This window comes from Otolemur garnettii, unplaced genomic scaffold (genome assembly GCF_000181295.1).
Source record: "Otolemur garnettii isolate 467f Iridium unplaced genomic scaffold, OtoGar3 scaffold00012, whole genome shotgun sequence".
NCBI classification, from domain to species: Eukaryota; Metazoa; Chordata; class Mammalia; order Primates; family Galagidae; genus Otolemur; species Otolemur garnettii.
The window spans coordinates 3,800,426-3,814,224 of NW_003852407.1; the positions used below are offsets into that span (position 1 = coordinate 3,800,426).

General features: G+C 38.5%; 1 protein-coding gene across 2 annotated transcripts in view; it reads left to right on the plus strand.

Moving 5' to 3' along the window:
• Positions 1-13,799, plus strand: part of DYM (dymeclin) — a 367,263-nt gene that overhangs the window by 103,351 nt on the left and 250,113 nt on the right. For both annotated transcript variants that reach the window (XM_003784710.2, XM_023510160.1), the window contains exons 7-8: positions 4,730-4,855; positions 6,632-6,774. In XM_003784710.2, coding sequence (XP_003784758.1) covers positions 4,730-4,855; positions 6,632-6,774 — 269 coding nt within the window. The remainder of the gene's footprint in view (positions 1-4,729; positions 4,856-6,631; positions 6,775-13,799) is intronic.

Consider the following 13,799-nt stretch of genomic DNA (forward strand, 5'->3'; position numbering starts at 1 on the left):
GCCCTGGCACTCTACCCAGGGGGATAGCTTGAGGCTCTGTCTCAAAAGAAAACAAAAAAAGAAGTCCTTTCCTATGCTCATGTTACAAACTTATCACTGTAAATTTTCTTCTTTTAATTTTAGTTTTATCAAGTCTTTTGTCTCCAGGAGTCAGAGGTGTTATCTATCTATTGTACCAGAGTCATGTTACATCTAAGTCTTTAATTAATGTCCTGTAGGTCTTTGAGTTGTAAAGTAGGGATCCATCCTTCCTTTTCTTCGCTGAATGAGTGAGTTTTCCCCAGCACCACCTTCTTTTGTACATTATGTTCTTTTCCCATTGATTTGTGAGCAATTTGTGTGTACCATTGAGTCCCCTTTATGGTACATTGTTTCCACATATAAGTAGATCTGTCTCTGAGTTCTGAATTGGGTTCTATTAGTTTATTTTTGTGTGTAAATACCATGTCGTTTTTATTACTACAGCTATATGTGTGTCTTGATATCTGGTAGGGAAAGTCCTGCTCTTTGCTCTTCATTGTCAAGGTTGACTTAGCTGTATGTTTATTGCTTCATAAAAATTTGAGTCAATTTATGAAGTTCCTTAAAAAAAGTCTTGGTTATCATTACACTGACTTTATAGACTAATTTGAGTAGAATTGTTACTTTCATAGTACTTTGTATTAAGTCAGATCATCTTTCTTGTGTTTCATTAGTGTTTAAAATCTTTGTGCATCAAATCCTGTGAATTCTTAATTTCCAAATATTTTAGTTATTCTTGGAAGCTTGCAAAATGCTTATTTTTAATAATCTATCGAGGAAAATGCTATTTATTTTTCAAAGTTGATTTTGTATCTGGCATCCTAGCTTAACTTTGTAATTAGTTCTATTCGTTCCTTGATTCTTTTGTAACTATTTTCTCTTTTCCTCCAATATGTACACACTTTTTTTCCGTTTCATTAGTCTCTCAACTTCTAGTACTAGTCCCTTTGCCGGTACATCCCGTAGCTCCCCACCCTGCAATCTGTTTGCTTGGTGTTGAATTTCTTACTTTTCTTCAGAACTACCAGACCTTTGTGTGACTGCCTGTCTGTGAATTTAACACACTTGCCCTTATTATTTCCCCCCTGCTCCAATATCTTCTTTGTGAAGCATTTCCTTTCTTCCTCAGGCAGCACAGGTTGCTGTTATCTTTTTGTTCCTAATGTGGATAGTTTTTCTTCCATGGGCTTTGCCAGATTTCATTGTAATTTCTTTTTATGTGCCTGGTTCTTCTGTGGACTCTTGACTGGGGCCTTCTCTTCCTCCCCCCTCCATCTCTTTGCTGTGCTGGTCCTCTCATTGGGCTACTTTCTCAGGCAGATCTTTCTACCTATACTGGCAGAGGAAGCCACCAGCAGCTCTGCCCACTCACTTAGAAGCACTTGCAATCTCAGGAGGAGAGAGACCCTTTTTTGTGATAGTTCTAGAAGTACTGGGAAAGTTGCCATACCGACCATTTTTATTGACCAAACCATGACCACCTCTTGTAACCAGGACGCAGAGTCAGAGCCAAGCCCCATCTGAACCACATGTATATTGGAGAGGGGAGGTTCTTGGAAGGAAAAGAGGGCTGCTTTTGAAAAGGGGAGGTACTCATAGTTGCTAGTCAGGCAACATCATTAGAAGATAACCTCTAGGCTCGGCACCAGCCACATACACCGAGGCGGGTGGGTTTGAACCTGGCCTGGGCCAGCTAAACAAAAATGACAACTGCAACAACAACAAAAAATAGCTGGGTGTTGTGGCAGGTGCCTGTAGTCCCAGCTACTTGGGAGGCTGAGGCAAGAGAACACTGAAGCCCAAGAGTTCTTGAGGTTGCTGTGAACTGTGACACCATGGCACTCTACCAAGGGTTATATAGTAAGACTCTGTCTCCAAAAAAAAGAAGATAACCTCTAAGCCAGTCAGCAACATCTCGGAGCCTTCTTTCATGATATTCCCTCTACATTCTTATTGCAATGAGTGTGTCTCTTTTGTGTTTATGGACATGTGTTACATGACTGCCACATACTTCTTCCTCTTTGCTGTCCTGTGGTATGTATGCCTGTACACTGTGCAGTTTAATCTACTTACGAAGATATTCAATACGTTTCCTTAATCAAAGCAGTAAAGATCCCCGTATTTTTCCATCCATTTATTCCTGAAGTATTTGTTGAGAATATGAACAGAAGCAAAAATGAAAGGGTCCCTAGCTAGAATCTCATATAATATGTCTAGTAAGAAAGATAGATTTGTCTGCATGTAACTGCTGCTCATACTTTAGGTCTTGATGTAAAAATGTCACTGTTTTAGAGAACCTTTCTTTTGATCGCACAGTTGAAATCAGAGTCTGCTATAATTCTCTCCTGTTGCTTCTTGTTCTTTTTGTTTACAGCTCTTTTGGAGTAATTATAATTTAAGTTTTCTCTTCTCTACTAAATTGTAAGCTCCATAAAGATAGGAGCCTTATCTATTCGTTGATGGATTTGTCGCCAGTGTATAGAATAATGCTTGTCTCTAGAATATTTTTATACAACTATTGCGTATTTGCAGTAATTAAAAATTAAAATTAAAAAAGTTAAGTTTTAAAATTAATATTTGTTGAATGATATGTTAGCAGAAATATACAGCATGCTCAGCCGTTTGATAAAATCTGTCTCTATGGGCCTACGAAACCCATAGAGTGATTGTTTGGTTTCATTTAGGAATTTGGGGGAGTGCATTTTTAGCATAATATGAAACTTGTCATGTTGATTCAGTATTCCTATATCCTATAAGTTTTCCTACCCGTCAACATCAAACACTCTAGTCTTCACTCTTCTAAATTTACAAAATTTTGTGTTAAGACAGGATGATCCAAGGGCCAACACTTTTTCTGTATTCCCACCTGTGATGCTGTCTGGCCCAATTAACATTGGAGGAGAGCAGCCCTCTGATTTCAGCACAGAGAACCTCTTTTCCCAAGGTTACTAGACCTAGTATTTATTAACAGTTATAGTTTTTACTTTAGACAAAACTAAGATAATCTGTTTCAGGAGCTCGGACATAGAGTAAGGTGTTATATTGTGAACAGCTGCAGCTGATTCTTGGTTATTGATGTAGTTTGCAAATGTGTTGGAGGCACTCACCTATCTGATGCCTTACATGACCTCACCATGCTTCTTCCTCTTTGCTGTTGGGTAGGCTTTAACTGTGGCAAGGGACTTTTTACTTCAGATTTGACTTTAAACTCTGACCCAACTGAAGTGTCTACACAATTAACTGGAGCAGGGGTCCTCAAACTTTTTAAACAGGGGGCCAGTTCACTGTCCCTCAACCGTTGGAGGGCCGGACTGCGGGCCCTGGGATGAGTCGGCTGCTAAGCAGGACAGGCAGCAGTGGCAAAAACACCCCGCGGGCCAGATAAATGTCCAGTCGGTCTGCATGTGGCCCATAGGCCGTAGTTTGTATGGATTCCTGACAGGCATGGGCTATATGAGTGAATGAGTATTGTGACAGAAAATGTTTTGGTTGTAAATCATCTGTGTGAATCACAATGTGACATGAAGCATCGGGTTTGTCTTTTATTCACTTCATGACATAAGAACAAATACAAGAATTTATGTAGCTAAAATTTACAGCAGCAATTATGGAAATTTAAGGAAAGACAGTTGTTCTATAATACTTTAAAAGTCAGATTTTTTAGTAGAACAGAGATTTATATATTATGCAGTAAGATCAGTCGCATGGCCTTCTTGTGTTTTGTTTTATATACTTTGTTTTTTAGACATATCTCTATCACTAATAACTCCTTAAAATATCTGGTGGGGTTTAAGCTTGTCCAGTTCTGGAACCAAGTCATCTTTAATTTGCTTAATGAGCTTTCATTTAAGTAGGGTTTCAGTATTTTTCTTACAACTTTACATGAATTTTTTCAGTTTTATAAACTTATTTTGATATTCTTCTGGAGCTATTGTGCTTTTTGCTGTATTGTTGAGGTTCCTACTGTCCTGGTCTTTACACATTACCGTGTCTCACCATCACTATGGGCTTATAATCCCATTTAAACTTCTGCAGTGATTGAAAGTTCTAGATAACATTTATTTCTGTTTATGCTTTATATTCAGCTGAAACTTTTCCTTTTTCTTTGATATAAGATTTGTTTCTAAAAGGGATTAATGATCTGGGGAGGACAGGGTAGTCCATTATATAGAAATAGGCTTAATAAAGCAAATGATTTATTTACTACTAATATTTTGCTGAACATGCAAAGTTGGCATTGAGAAAAGTAGATACTATAGATAAAAGATCTAGAATGTACCACAGTTGAGATTGTAAAGTGATCATACTTTACATTCTCATTGTTTTTATCCCTGCACTGTGACTTCTCTTGAGCAGTATAATCTTCCAGTGTTTGTTTCTGTATTATTACTACACAGAGGTCTAGAGTAGATCTTCAAAGCAGAGCATGGCTGGTAACTGTTTCCATTTTATGCCAATAGACCTGTCATTTAATAGGAGATGGGGAGTGGAATTGGGGAAATAATGGGATATCTGACTCAAATACAAGAGCTGATGAATGGGAAAGAGTTTTAGTTTTTGTTTTGTTTTGACTTGATTTTTATATTATTTTTCAATAACCTGAAAATGTTGAATTTTAAATTTTTGTTTTTACATATACAGTTTATCTAGAAAAGAACAGTGTCTTATCTTGCAAAGTGATCATTCTTTTGTCTCCTTTTTTCTCCAGAGATATTACATATGAAATATCAGTAGAAGCAATATCAACAATGGTGGTTTTCCTTTCCTGCCAACTCTTCCACAAGGAAGTTTTGCGACAGAGCATCAGCCACAAGTATTTGATGCGAGGTCCATGGTATGTTTCTATTTTAAATACAGTAGAACTTTCATAGTTGACCACCTCTCTACATTGACGACCTCTTTAGTTTGACCTAATTTTCATAGACCAAACATGCCCACCTGTAGGTATTAGTACAATAGGCCTGGTACCTTATGTTGCCCACCTCAGTATATTGACCGGTTCGTTACAGTCCCCTGGGTGGTCATCCTGCAGAGGTTCTGCTCTGTGTCTGGTTTTTTAATTGTGTAAGTCTGTATTTCTAGTCTTGTGCTCTTATCATAGCATTGATGTTTCTTCTGGGTATTCTGTCATTACGTCAAATCTGATGCATAAGGAACCAAAACCTGCATCCCTGTCCAGTCTCCCCATCCTCACTGTCCATCCTGTTACCCAGCTCTGTCTCCTTCTCTAGTGGTTGCATTGCGGGATTGAAACATGAAGTCATCTATCTTCTTCATTCTGTGTGTGTTTATCCAGTCAAGTCATATTTGTTTACTCAGATTATTTTCATATCTTACCCTTCTCACCAGCCCTCTTAAAACTGCCGTAATCCATGCCCTGTCACCAGGCGTTGGACTACTCCAGCAGCCTCTTCCCTGACTTTTCCTACTTTCACTGGGCCTACAAATACTTCCTGTGTGCTTCTGTGTGCCAGGCGTGTGTTAGCCTGTGGGGCTGTGCTCCTGAGTAGAATTTTACAGTCTCCTGGGGACTGGGGCTGGGGATGGAAAAATATTAACACATGTACACACACTCTTATCTTGTATTCACATAATGTTCATAAAACTTTCAAATGTAAAACAAATCCAAATAAAGTACCTCAGAGTAAAGTTCTTAAGTACTGGGGAGCTTTGTCATCTTTGCATCCCTCTTGCTGTCCTGATTATATCTGTGGCACATATAGTCTTTGAATATATTTGAAAATCACTGGTGAAAAGGAAAGGGCCGGGGCTTTGGAGGTGGAAGGTTTGCATGTGAACCCTCTCTGACAGTGACACTCAGTACAATCTTAACATGAAGTACTTGGCATTGTAGGGCTGTGTGCACCTTGCTGTGAACTTTGTTCCTATCAAAGTATTAAAGTTGATTTTTTTTTTATAGACGTGGAGAATGTTCGTGTTCCTATTGTCTAAGTAAGGTTTTTATAGTATCATTGTGATAATATTATAAGCCGTAATATGTTCTTTACTAATTTTTGTCATTCACCTTGAAATCTCAATAGTACATTGAAGAGTCTTAAAAAGTTTACTCTAGGGTGGCACCTGTGGCTCAAAGGAGTAGGGTGATGGCCCCATATGCCGGAGGTGGTGGGTTCAAACCCAGCCCCGGCCAAAAACTGCAAAAAAAAAAAAAAAAAAGTTTACTCTAGATTGCAGGAATTGGTTTATCACCAATTGAATAATTGAATATATTTGCATAATTTCATACTTAAAAAGTGTAGTCTTTTATTATTTGCTAGTTCTTGGTTTTTCCTACTGATTCTGTATTACTGCCTTCCTTCAGGTGCCACGTAAGGTATTATGCACAAAATTTATAATATCTCACAGTATTATAGAGACGACCAGAAAAGTAACTGAACATCAGGAGTTTAAGTGTCAAAGCTGGAACTAAGCCACAAATTGATCTTAAAGTCTGTGGTCTTTGTTGTCATGTGACAATGCTAGATTTCTTTGAATTATGCTAGCAACTCTTTCATGTTAATAGTATTAACGCCAGCATTATTTATGTGTCATTATATACAATTAGATGACCCTGTAAATATGAGCTTGATTTTGTTTTCTTTTTGTGTAGTCTTCCATACACCAGCAAACTTGTGAAAACCTTATTGTATAACTTTATCAGACAAGAAAAGCCACCTCCTCCGGGAGCCCATGTTTTCTCTCAGCAGTCGGATGGAGGAGGACTACTGTATGGACTTGCATCAGGAGTAGCAAGTAAGTCTTACCAGGTTTTTTTCAGTTCTTTGCTGTACATTCTTTTGTCTAATTAGGTCGAATAAATTCTGTTCACTTGGCTGCTGCCATTAATAGCAATATTGAATCTGTGCCACTGGCTAAATGTGAAAACTCAAAGTAATTAAAATATTAATCTTTTCATTCTCTGGAGTGAATATAATGAATAGATTATTTACTTATAAGACAAGATTTTTCAGGGAGAATGTTAACAAATAAATATGCATGTTGCTGAGTTCTTGCTATATGGTAAAGTTAAAATTAAGCCTTTAGAAACTATTTTTTGACTGGCTGTAGTAGCTCACACCTGTAATCCTAGCACTCTGGGAGGCTGAGGCAGGTGCTCAAGGATCTCTTGAGCTCAGGAGTTCAAGACGAGCCTGAGCAAGAGTAAGACTTGGTCTCTAAAAAATAAAATAACTGGGCGTTGAGGCAGGTGCCTGTAATCCCAGCTACTTGGGAGGCTGAGGCAAGAGGATCTCTCGAGGCTAAGAGTTTGAGGTTGCTCTGAGCTATGATACCATGGAACTCTACCCAATTTAACAAAGTAAGACTCTGTCTCAAAAAAGAAAAGAAACTTTTCTCTGCTTGTGTTATAAAAGAAAGTCTTTTTATTTTAGGCTATTTTTTGTTTCAGATTTTGTCACTAATGTCTAGTTTTCCTATTGTATTCAGTGATCTGTTCAGTGACAAATGAGTACATTTTGAAGGGTTTTGTAATAAACTCTAAAGTGGCACAAACTTGAGTTTTGTCAGATTGAGTGCAAATTTCATAACTGAAGAAAGCCCTTCCCTATCTGACAATAAATCTTCATTTCTGCTTCACAGAAATTTGGATCTAAAGACAATAGAAGTATGAGAGTCCCTCTGGTTCTCCCTCCTGCAGCCTGGAGGGCCTCAGCCATGTGAGGTTACAGAAATGGGACTTTTGCTCTATTTTGAAGGAGAAAGAAAAACTAGAGTGCCACCTTGGCATTTGTGAGTCTGCACGGCTGCTCCTTACCCTTCCTAAACCAGCGACATACCCTCTGCTGGATCGCGTAGTGCAGGGTTCAGATGGAGCTGCTTTCCACAGCTGAGCTATGGGTGTGGCCTGGTCTCCACGCTCAGGTGGGGCCGCCAGTTTGGTATGAAATGGCAACACAGGCAGTGCCTGTGGCTCAAGTGGCTAAGGCACCAGCCACATACACCTAAGGTGGCAGGTTTGAATCCAGCCCGGGCCCACCAAACAACAATAATGGCTGCAACCAAAAAAAAAATAACCAGGCATTATGGCTGGTGCCTGTGGTCCCAGCTACTTGGGAAGTGGAGGCAGGAGACTCACTTGAGCCCAGGACTTGGAGGTTGCTGTGAGCTGTGATGCTACAGCACTCTACCCAGGGGGACAGCTTGAGGCTCTGTCTCAAAAAAAAAAAAAGAAATGGCAACACAGTAGGATCGCTTATTAGGTGACGAGTCTCAGGAACATTTTTGGATTCAAAGACCTCTTACAAAAAGAGTAAACTTGTTCTGTTGATTTAAGGAATTCATCAGTGAACCAGACTCTTCCATTTCTCTTCTTTGATTTTTCTGATATTATAAATTGAGTCACATTTGTGATCTGTGATGCCTGTTGTGCATGCCATACCAGATGTAGCTTCTTCTGAGTTGCTCCTATCCAAAGCTCTCATTATTTCAGATGAAGAATGGCTTTTTGTGTCCCATGTGAAGGCTTAATTAATCTATTAGTGTTTTCTTTTTTTTGATTATTAAACTGGTATAAATATTTAAAGCTGAGTATATTCTAATAGCCTGGTATGGTTAGAAGTTTTTTGGAGGATAGTAGTATAAGTTAATAATTGCTTTCTGCAAAACAATGACAATATTGGCGTTTTTTATCCGGGGGGGGGGTAAAGGAAACATAGATTTATACATAATTTTTTATTTTTCTTTCAGTTGTGTCGTATCTGAAGGAGGGCCAGTATTGTATGTGGTCTCATCAGTGTTTCAGATGCCGCAAAACTTAAAGCGTAGCCCCGTTCCTAACTAGGTATTAGCATATTATAAGGAATTCCTGTAATTTCCTTCATCGTAGTTCCTTGTCTATCTAATGATAGGGTTGATTGGGCTGGATGATCTCTGACATTATTTCTGCATAACTTTCTATGGTGTTATTTTCTTACCATTTAAAAATTTAATATTCAGTTAAGCACCTTAAAATAGATTTATGGTTTTAGTGCACTGTAGTCACGAGATATTTTATGTAGCTTTCTTCCTAAATGTTTTTGAAACTACTCATGTAAAAGTATAAATAGGATGGAATAATTATGGATTCATTATTTCATAGTATGTGACTCAGAGGATTATAAAAAAAACAACAGAGACATTCTCCTAAAAAGCACAATGAAATTTAAAAATGATCATAATCATGTAATTTTAAAATGAACTACATTCCAGGAAAGTCAATCACACTGCCAAAATTTGATCTTAGTTGTGTGATCACTTTTGATGAACTTTTGATTGGAAGCTAAAGAATTTTCTTACTTTAATATTAGCTTGAGAAAAATAGGATTTGGAAGTTCCTCATTGAAAAATTATTTATTTATTTATTTTTTGAGACAGAGTCTCACTATGTCGCCCTTGGTAGAGTGCCATGGCGTCATACCTCATAGCAACGCCAAACTCCTGGGCTCAAGTGATTCTCTTGCCTCAGCTTTCCGAATAGCTGGGACTACAGGCACCCACCACAATGCCTGGCAATATTTTGGTTGCAGTTGTTATTGTTGTTTAGCAGGCCCAGGCCGGGCTTGACCCCACCAGCCTCGGTGTATATGGCCAGCGCCCTACTCACGGAGCTACAGGCACCCAGCCATCATTGAAAAAATTTATATTCCCAAGCCAAATGTAAACTATGAACTCTTTTGGATTATATTCATTTTTATTGGAATTAAATTTTTCTTGGATATAGCAAGCATTTCCTTTTGTAGCAGTAATACTTTGTGTGTTTTGCTTAAATTATTTCCTTTGAGACAGAGTGCTTTATCTATTATTAAAAAAAACTTCACAGTTTGGACAGTTAAGCTTCATTCACACTGGTAGAAAGAAGAATCTTTGTACTAGAACTGGGGTGGGTATGAGCAGTGAGCCGCATGTCCGGACCCTCCTTAGGGTTAGGCAAGGCCTTCTCCAGGCTGCTCTCACTTACGTGTGTATTTTTGGTTATTCTGCTGTTTGTTTCCCAGACTCCAGGAAAGATGCTATTACTTTCTTGCATCCTAACACTCTCCCTTTTCGTGCCTTTGCTTGGGGTTTTTCATAACCTTACACTCTACTTCCTCCTCTCCCTGACTCTTGATTTTCTGTCCATGCAAACATTAAGGCCCTTCTTGAATGCTGTCTTCCCCATGAAGACTCCCTTTGTCCCCCCAGTCATCTTTTCTTGTGACACTTATCACTCTGCTTTGTGTTATATAGCTACTTATGTGCTTGTATGATTCTCCCCACATTGGCTCTACGTACAGTAAACTGAGAACTGACACTTATGTGACACCAGCTTGGAGAGCAACTTTCTGAGCGTCTCACTTTCTTCTCACAGCAGGCTATGAAGTAGTTGGTTTAACTATGATAGATGAAGAGATATTCCTAGTTATTGCACCGTTTTGTCTAAGATTACATAGGAAAGAGATGATGTTGGCTTGTATTTGAGTTCAGTTCCTTGACTTCTGCACCGTTATTGCACCATTTTATCTAAGATTACATAGGAAAGAGATGATGTTGGCTTGTATTTGAGTTCGGTTCCTTGACTCCTGAGCCTTCGTATTTTTGCCTTGCAGTGTCATGGTTGTTTGAGTCTTGAGTGTTGTAAGCTGCTGCTTCACTTATGTGGGTGTCCACTCCAGTATCCAGCAGAGCACTTTACATCTGTGGACTGTCAGTTAATACTTAAATACTAAAAGTGAATACTTGTCTACCAGCCACAATGCCTGGCTAGTTTATTTTGTTATATATATTTTTAGTAGAGATAGGGTCTCACTCTTGCTCAGGCTGGTTTTGAACTCCTGAGCTCAAGCAATCCACCTGTCTTTGCCTCCCAGAGTACTGGGATTATAAGCATGAGCTACCATGCCCAGCACACCACTAGTAAGTTTTCAAAATGAGAGTAATGAAAATTAACTTGCATAGATTTTGTTCTTTTTTTAAAGAAAGCTTTTTCAGACCTATTAAATAGGATTTATTTCTTTCACTAGAAGTGGTTAGAGTGAATTATATATTAATATATTACTTTATTTTATATCTATAATATTTGCAAACCTATATTAATAATGTTGCAGTATTTTCCAGAAAAATTGCTTTCTTTCTTTTTATAGTTTTTTTAGTTTAGATATTCCTCTAAATTGCTCACAAAACAGAAAGAATCAATTGATGTATCACTTTACTATTTATTTGTTTGTTTTTATTTTTTTGAGACAGAGTCTCACTATGTCACCCTTGGTAGAATGCTGTGGCGTCACAGCTCACAGCAACCTCAAACTCTTGGGCTTAAGTGATTCACTTGCCTCAGCCTCCCAAGTAGCTGGGATTATAGGAGTCTGCCACAATGCCCAGCTATTTTGTTGTTGTTGTTAGTTGTTTAGCAAGCCCAGGCTGGATTTGAACCTATCAGTCCTGGTGCATGTGGGCAGCACCCTAATCACTGAGGTATGGGCACCAAGCCTCCCTTTACTATTTAGAAAAGAGTGGCACAGTTTTTATTAATGTGGTATTTTTAAATTAACTTTTTAATGAGTCACAGAATTCCAGAAGCACCTGACATACTTCTAAAAAATACATGTGCCTTGTATTTAGATTGTAGATTCTTAATTCATTGGACAGGAGGTCTGACTCAGCAGTGCACATTTTCAATATGCATTCTAGATGATTCTGACAAAGCTGGTCCATTTCAGAACCACTAATGTTATATAATACTCTTTCTAGTGCTCAATCCATTCTTCTGGGGGCCCTTCCTGGTAGGTGCTTTAGCCAATACTGCTTACAGCTGAGGAAATACACTATTTTGAAGTCTAATGGTTTTAACTGACCCTCTTCTTGTTTATTATCTTGGTTTCTGTTTTTATTGCCCTCTGTTACTGATGAAGTCCTGCTTATCAGGGTCAGTCTTTAAGTCTGACAGTGCATACAGTCCTCTAGCATGAAATAGATAGATTAGAACTGTAACCTCCCTGATTCTGGGCACTGTATTTTTAAAAAATTAATCTCATATAAAAGTACATTAACTTTTATATGTTAATATTCATGTATTAATGGATTTATTATTAATTTTACCATCTAAGTCTTTTCCATTCCTGTAGCTTTTATGTCCTACCTTTCCTGTTCATATTCTCTGTCTAAAGGCGCAGACCTTTCAGTGTGTCTCAGTGAGATTAAATTTTATAGGATGTGGTGTGGCCTGTAATTCCAGCCAAAGAATAAGATTTGCTCTTATTTTTAGCTGTAAATCATCATTAAACAAATGTTAATATTTTGGGCCTTTCTGTTTTTATTCAGGGCTATGCGCTTGGTACCATACCGAGAGAAGAGTGGTAGATTCTAATTCTTATGTGGAAAGCAGGGTATTTCTGTAGATGTCACATGTAAAGTAACAATGAAATGAATATAATTAGGGATTTTGTGACTACTATATGTAGAACAGATTTCATTTTCTGAAAACCTGGGAAGGGTTTGCTGTGGAGGCAGTGGGTTTTCCAGGCAGGCAGGAGGCTTTACAGTTAATGAAGATTCCTATAGTTTCCTCTGACCTAAGGGCTCACCCAGAAGAATCTCTACAAAATTGGAGCTAGTAGTCCCCCTGGTGGCAGGAGGTGCTCGGGAGGCTCTTGAGAATTCAAATTCGCCACCCCCTTGGGTACCATCTCCACTCTGCATTATACCCAGCGCCACACAGCTGCTGTTTCTAGCCTCCCTTTGCTGGAAGCTCTGGCAGATAAGGATGGATTTTAGAGCTTGAAAATCAGAACCAGAAGATTCAGAATGGATCCTATAAGCTTTACATGACCTTAAACAAGTTCTTCAACTTTTAAAACTTCATTACCTCATTTGTAAAGCTGATAAATGTAAGACCCTTTATGTGGGGTTATCATGTGGAATAAGTGAGTCTCATTATGTCACCCTCAGTATGAGTGCCGTGGCGTCACAACTCACAGCAACCTCAAACTCTTGGGCTTAAGCGATTCTTTTGGCTCAGCCTCCCAAGCAGCTGGGCCCACAGGCACCTGCCACAATGCCCGGCTATTTTTTGGTTGTAGTTGTCATTGTTTGGCAGGCCTGGGCCAAGTTCGAACCCACCAGCTCCGTTGTATGTGGCTGGTGCTCTAGCCACTAAGCTACAGGTGCCGAGCCGTAAATAACTACTTTTGTTTTCTGCACCAAAGCTCTGCCAATACTTGTTCGTTAAAATCAAAATAACTTGAAAGAAAAGAAAATTTACCTCCCCTTTACAGACTTTTCATTCATGTATTTATTTTAGGGCAAGTGCAGTAGGGAGAAGGGGGGAGAGAGTAGGACAATCTCTAACTGTCTTGGGAACTCTCAAGTGCGATAACTCAGCAGCCTCAGACCAGCTGAAAGATAAGAAACTTAATTAGAATCACGGCTAGTGATCAGAAAATCCTGGACAAATTTATGTAAGATGCTTCAGAAATTTAAGAACTTCGTGTCATTTTGGTCTGCTCAAATTTAAAATTTATATAAGAATTTTATGAAAAACGAACTAGATTGAATATAGCAAACATGTTTTTGCTTTTTCTCCAACTGGCTTTTCATTTTATGTAGTTCAGAATTTGGCCAATGACAGTTAAAAAGGAAAATTTGATTGTCAAATAATTGCCCACGAAAAATTTCTTCTTAAATGAACTTCCTTTGACAGCAGTCACTATGGTACTATTTCTCACTCATTAATTTACCTGAAAGATTATTACATTTGCTTTTTGAAAGTTTTTGAAGGCTCGGCACCTATAGCTCAACCGGCTAAG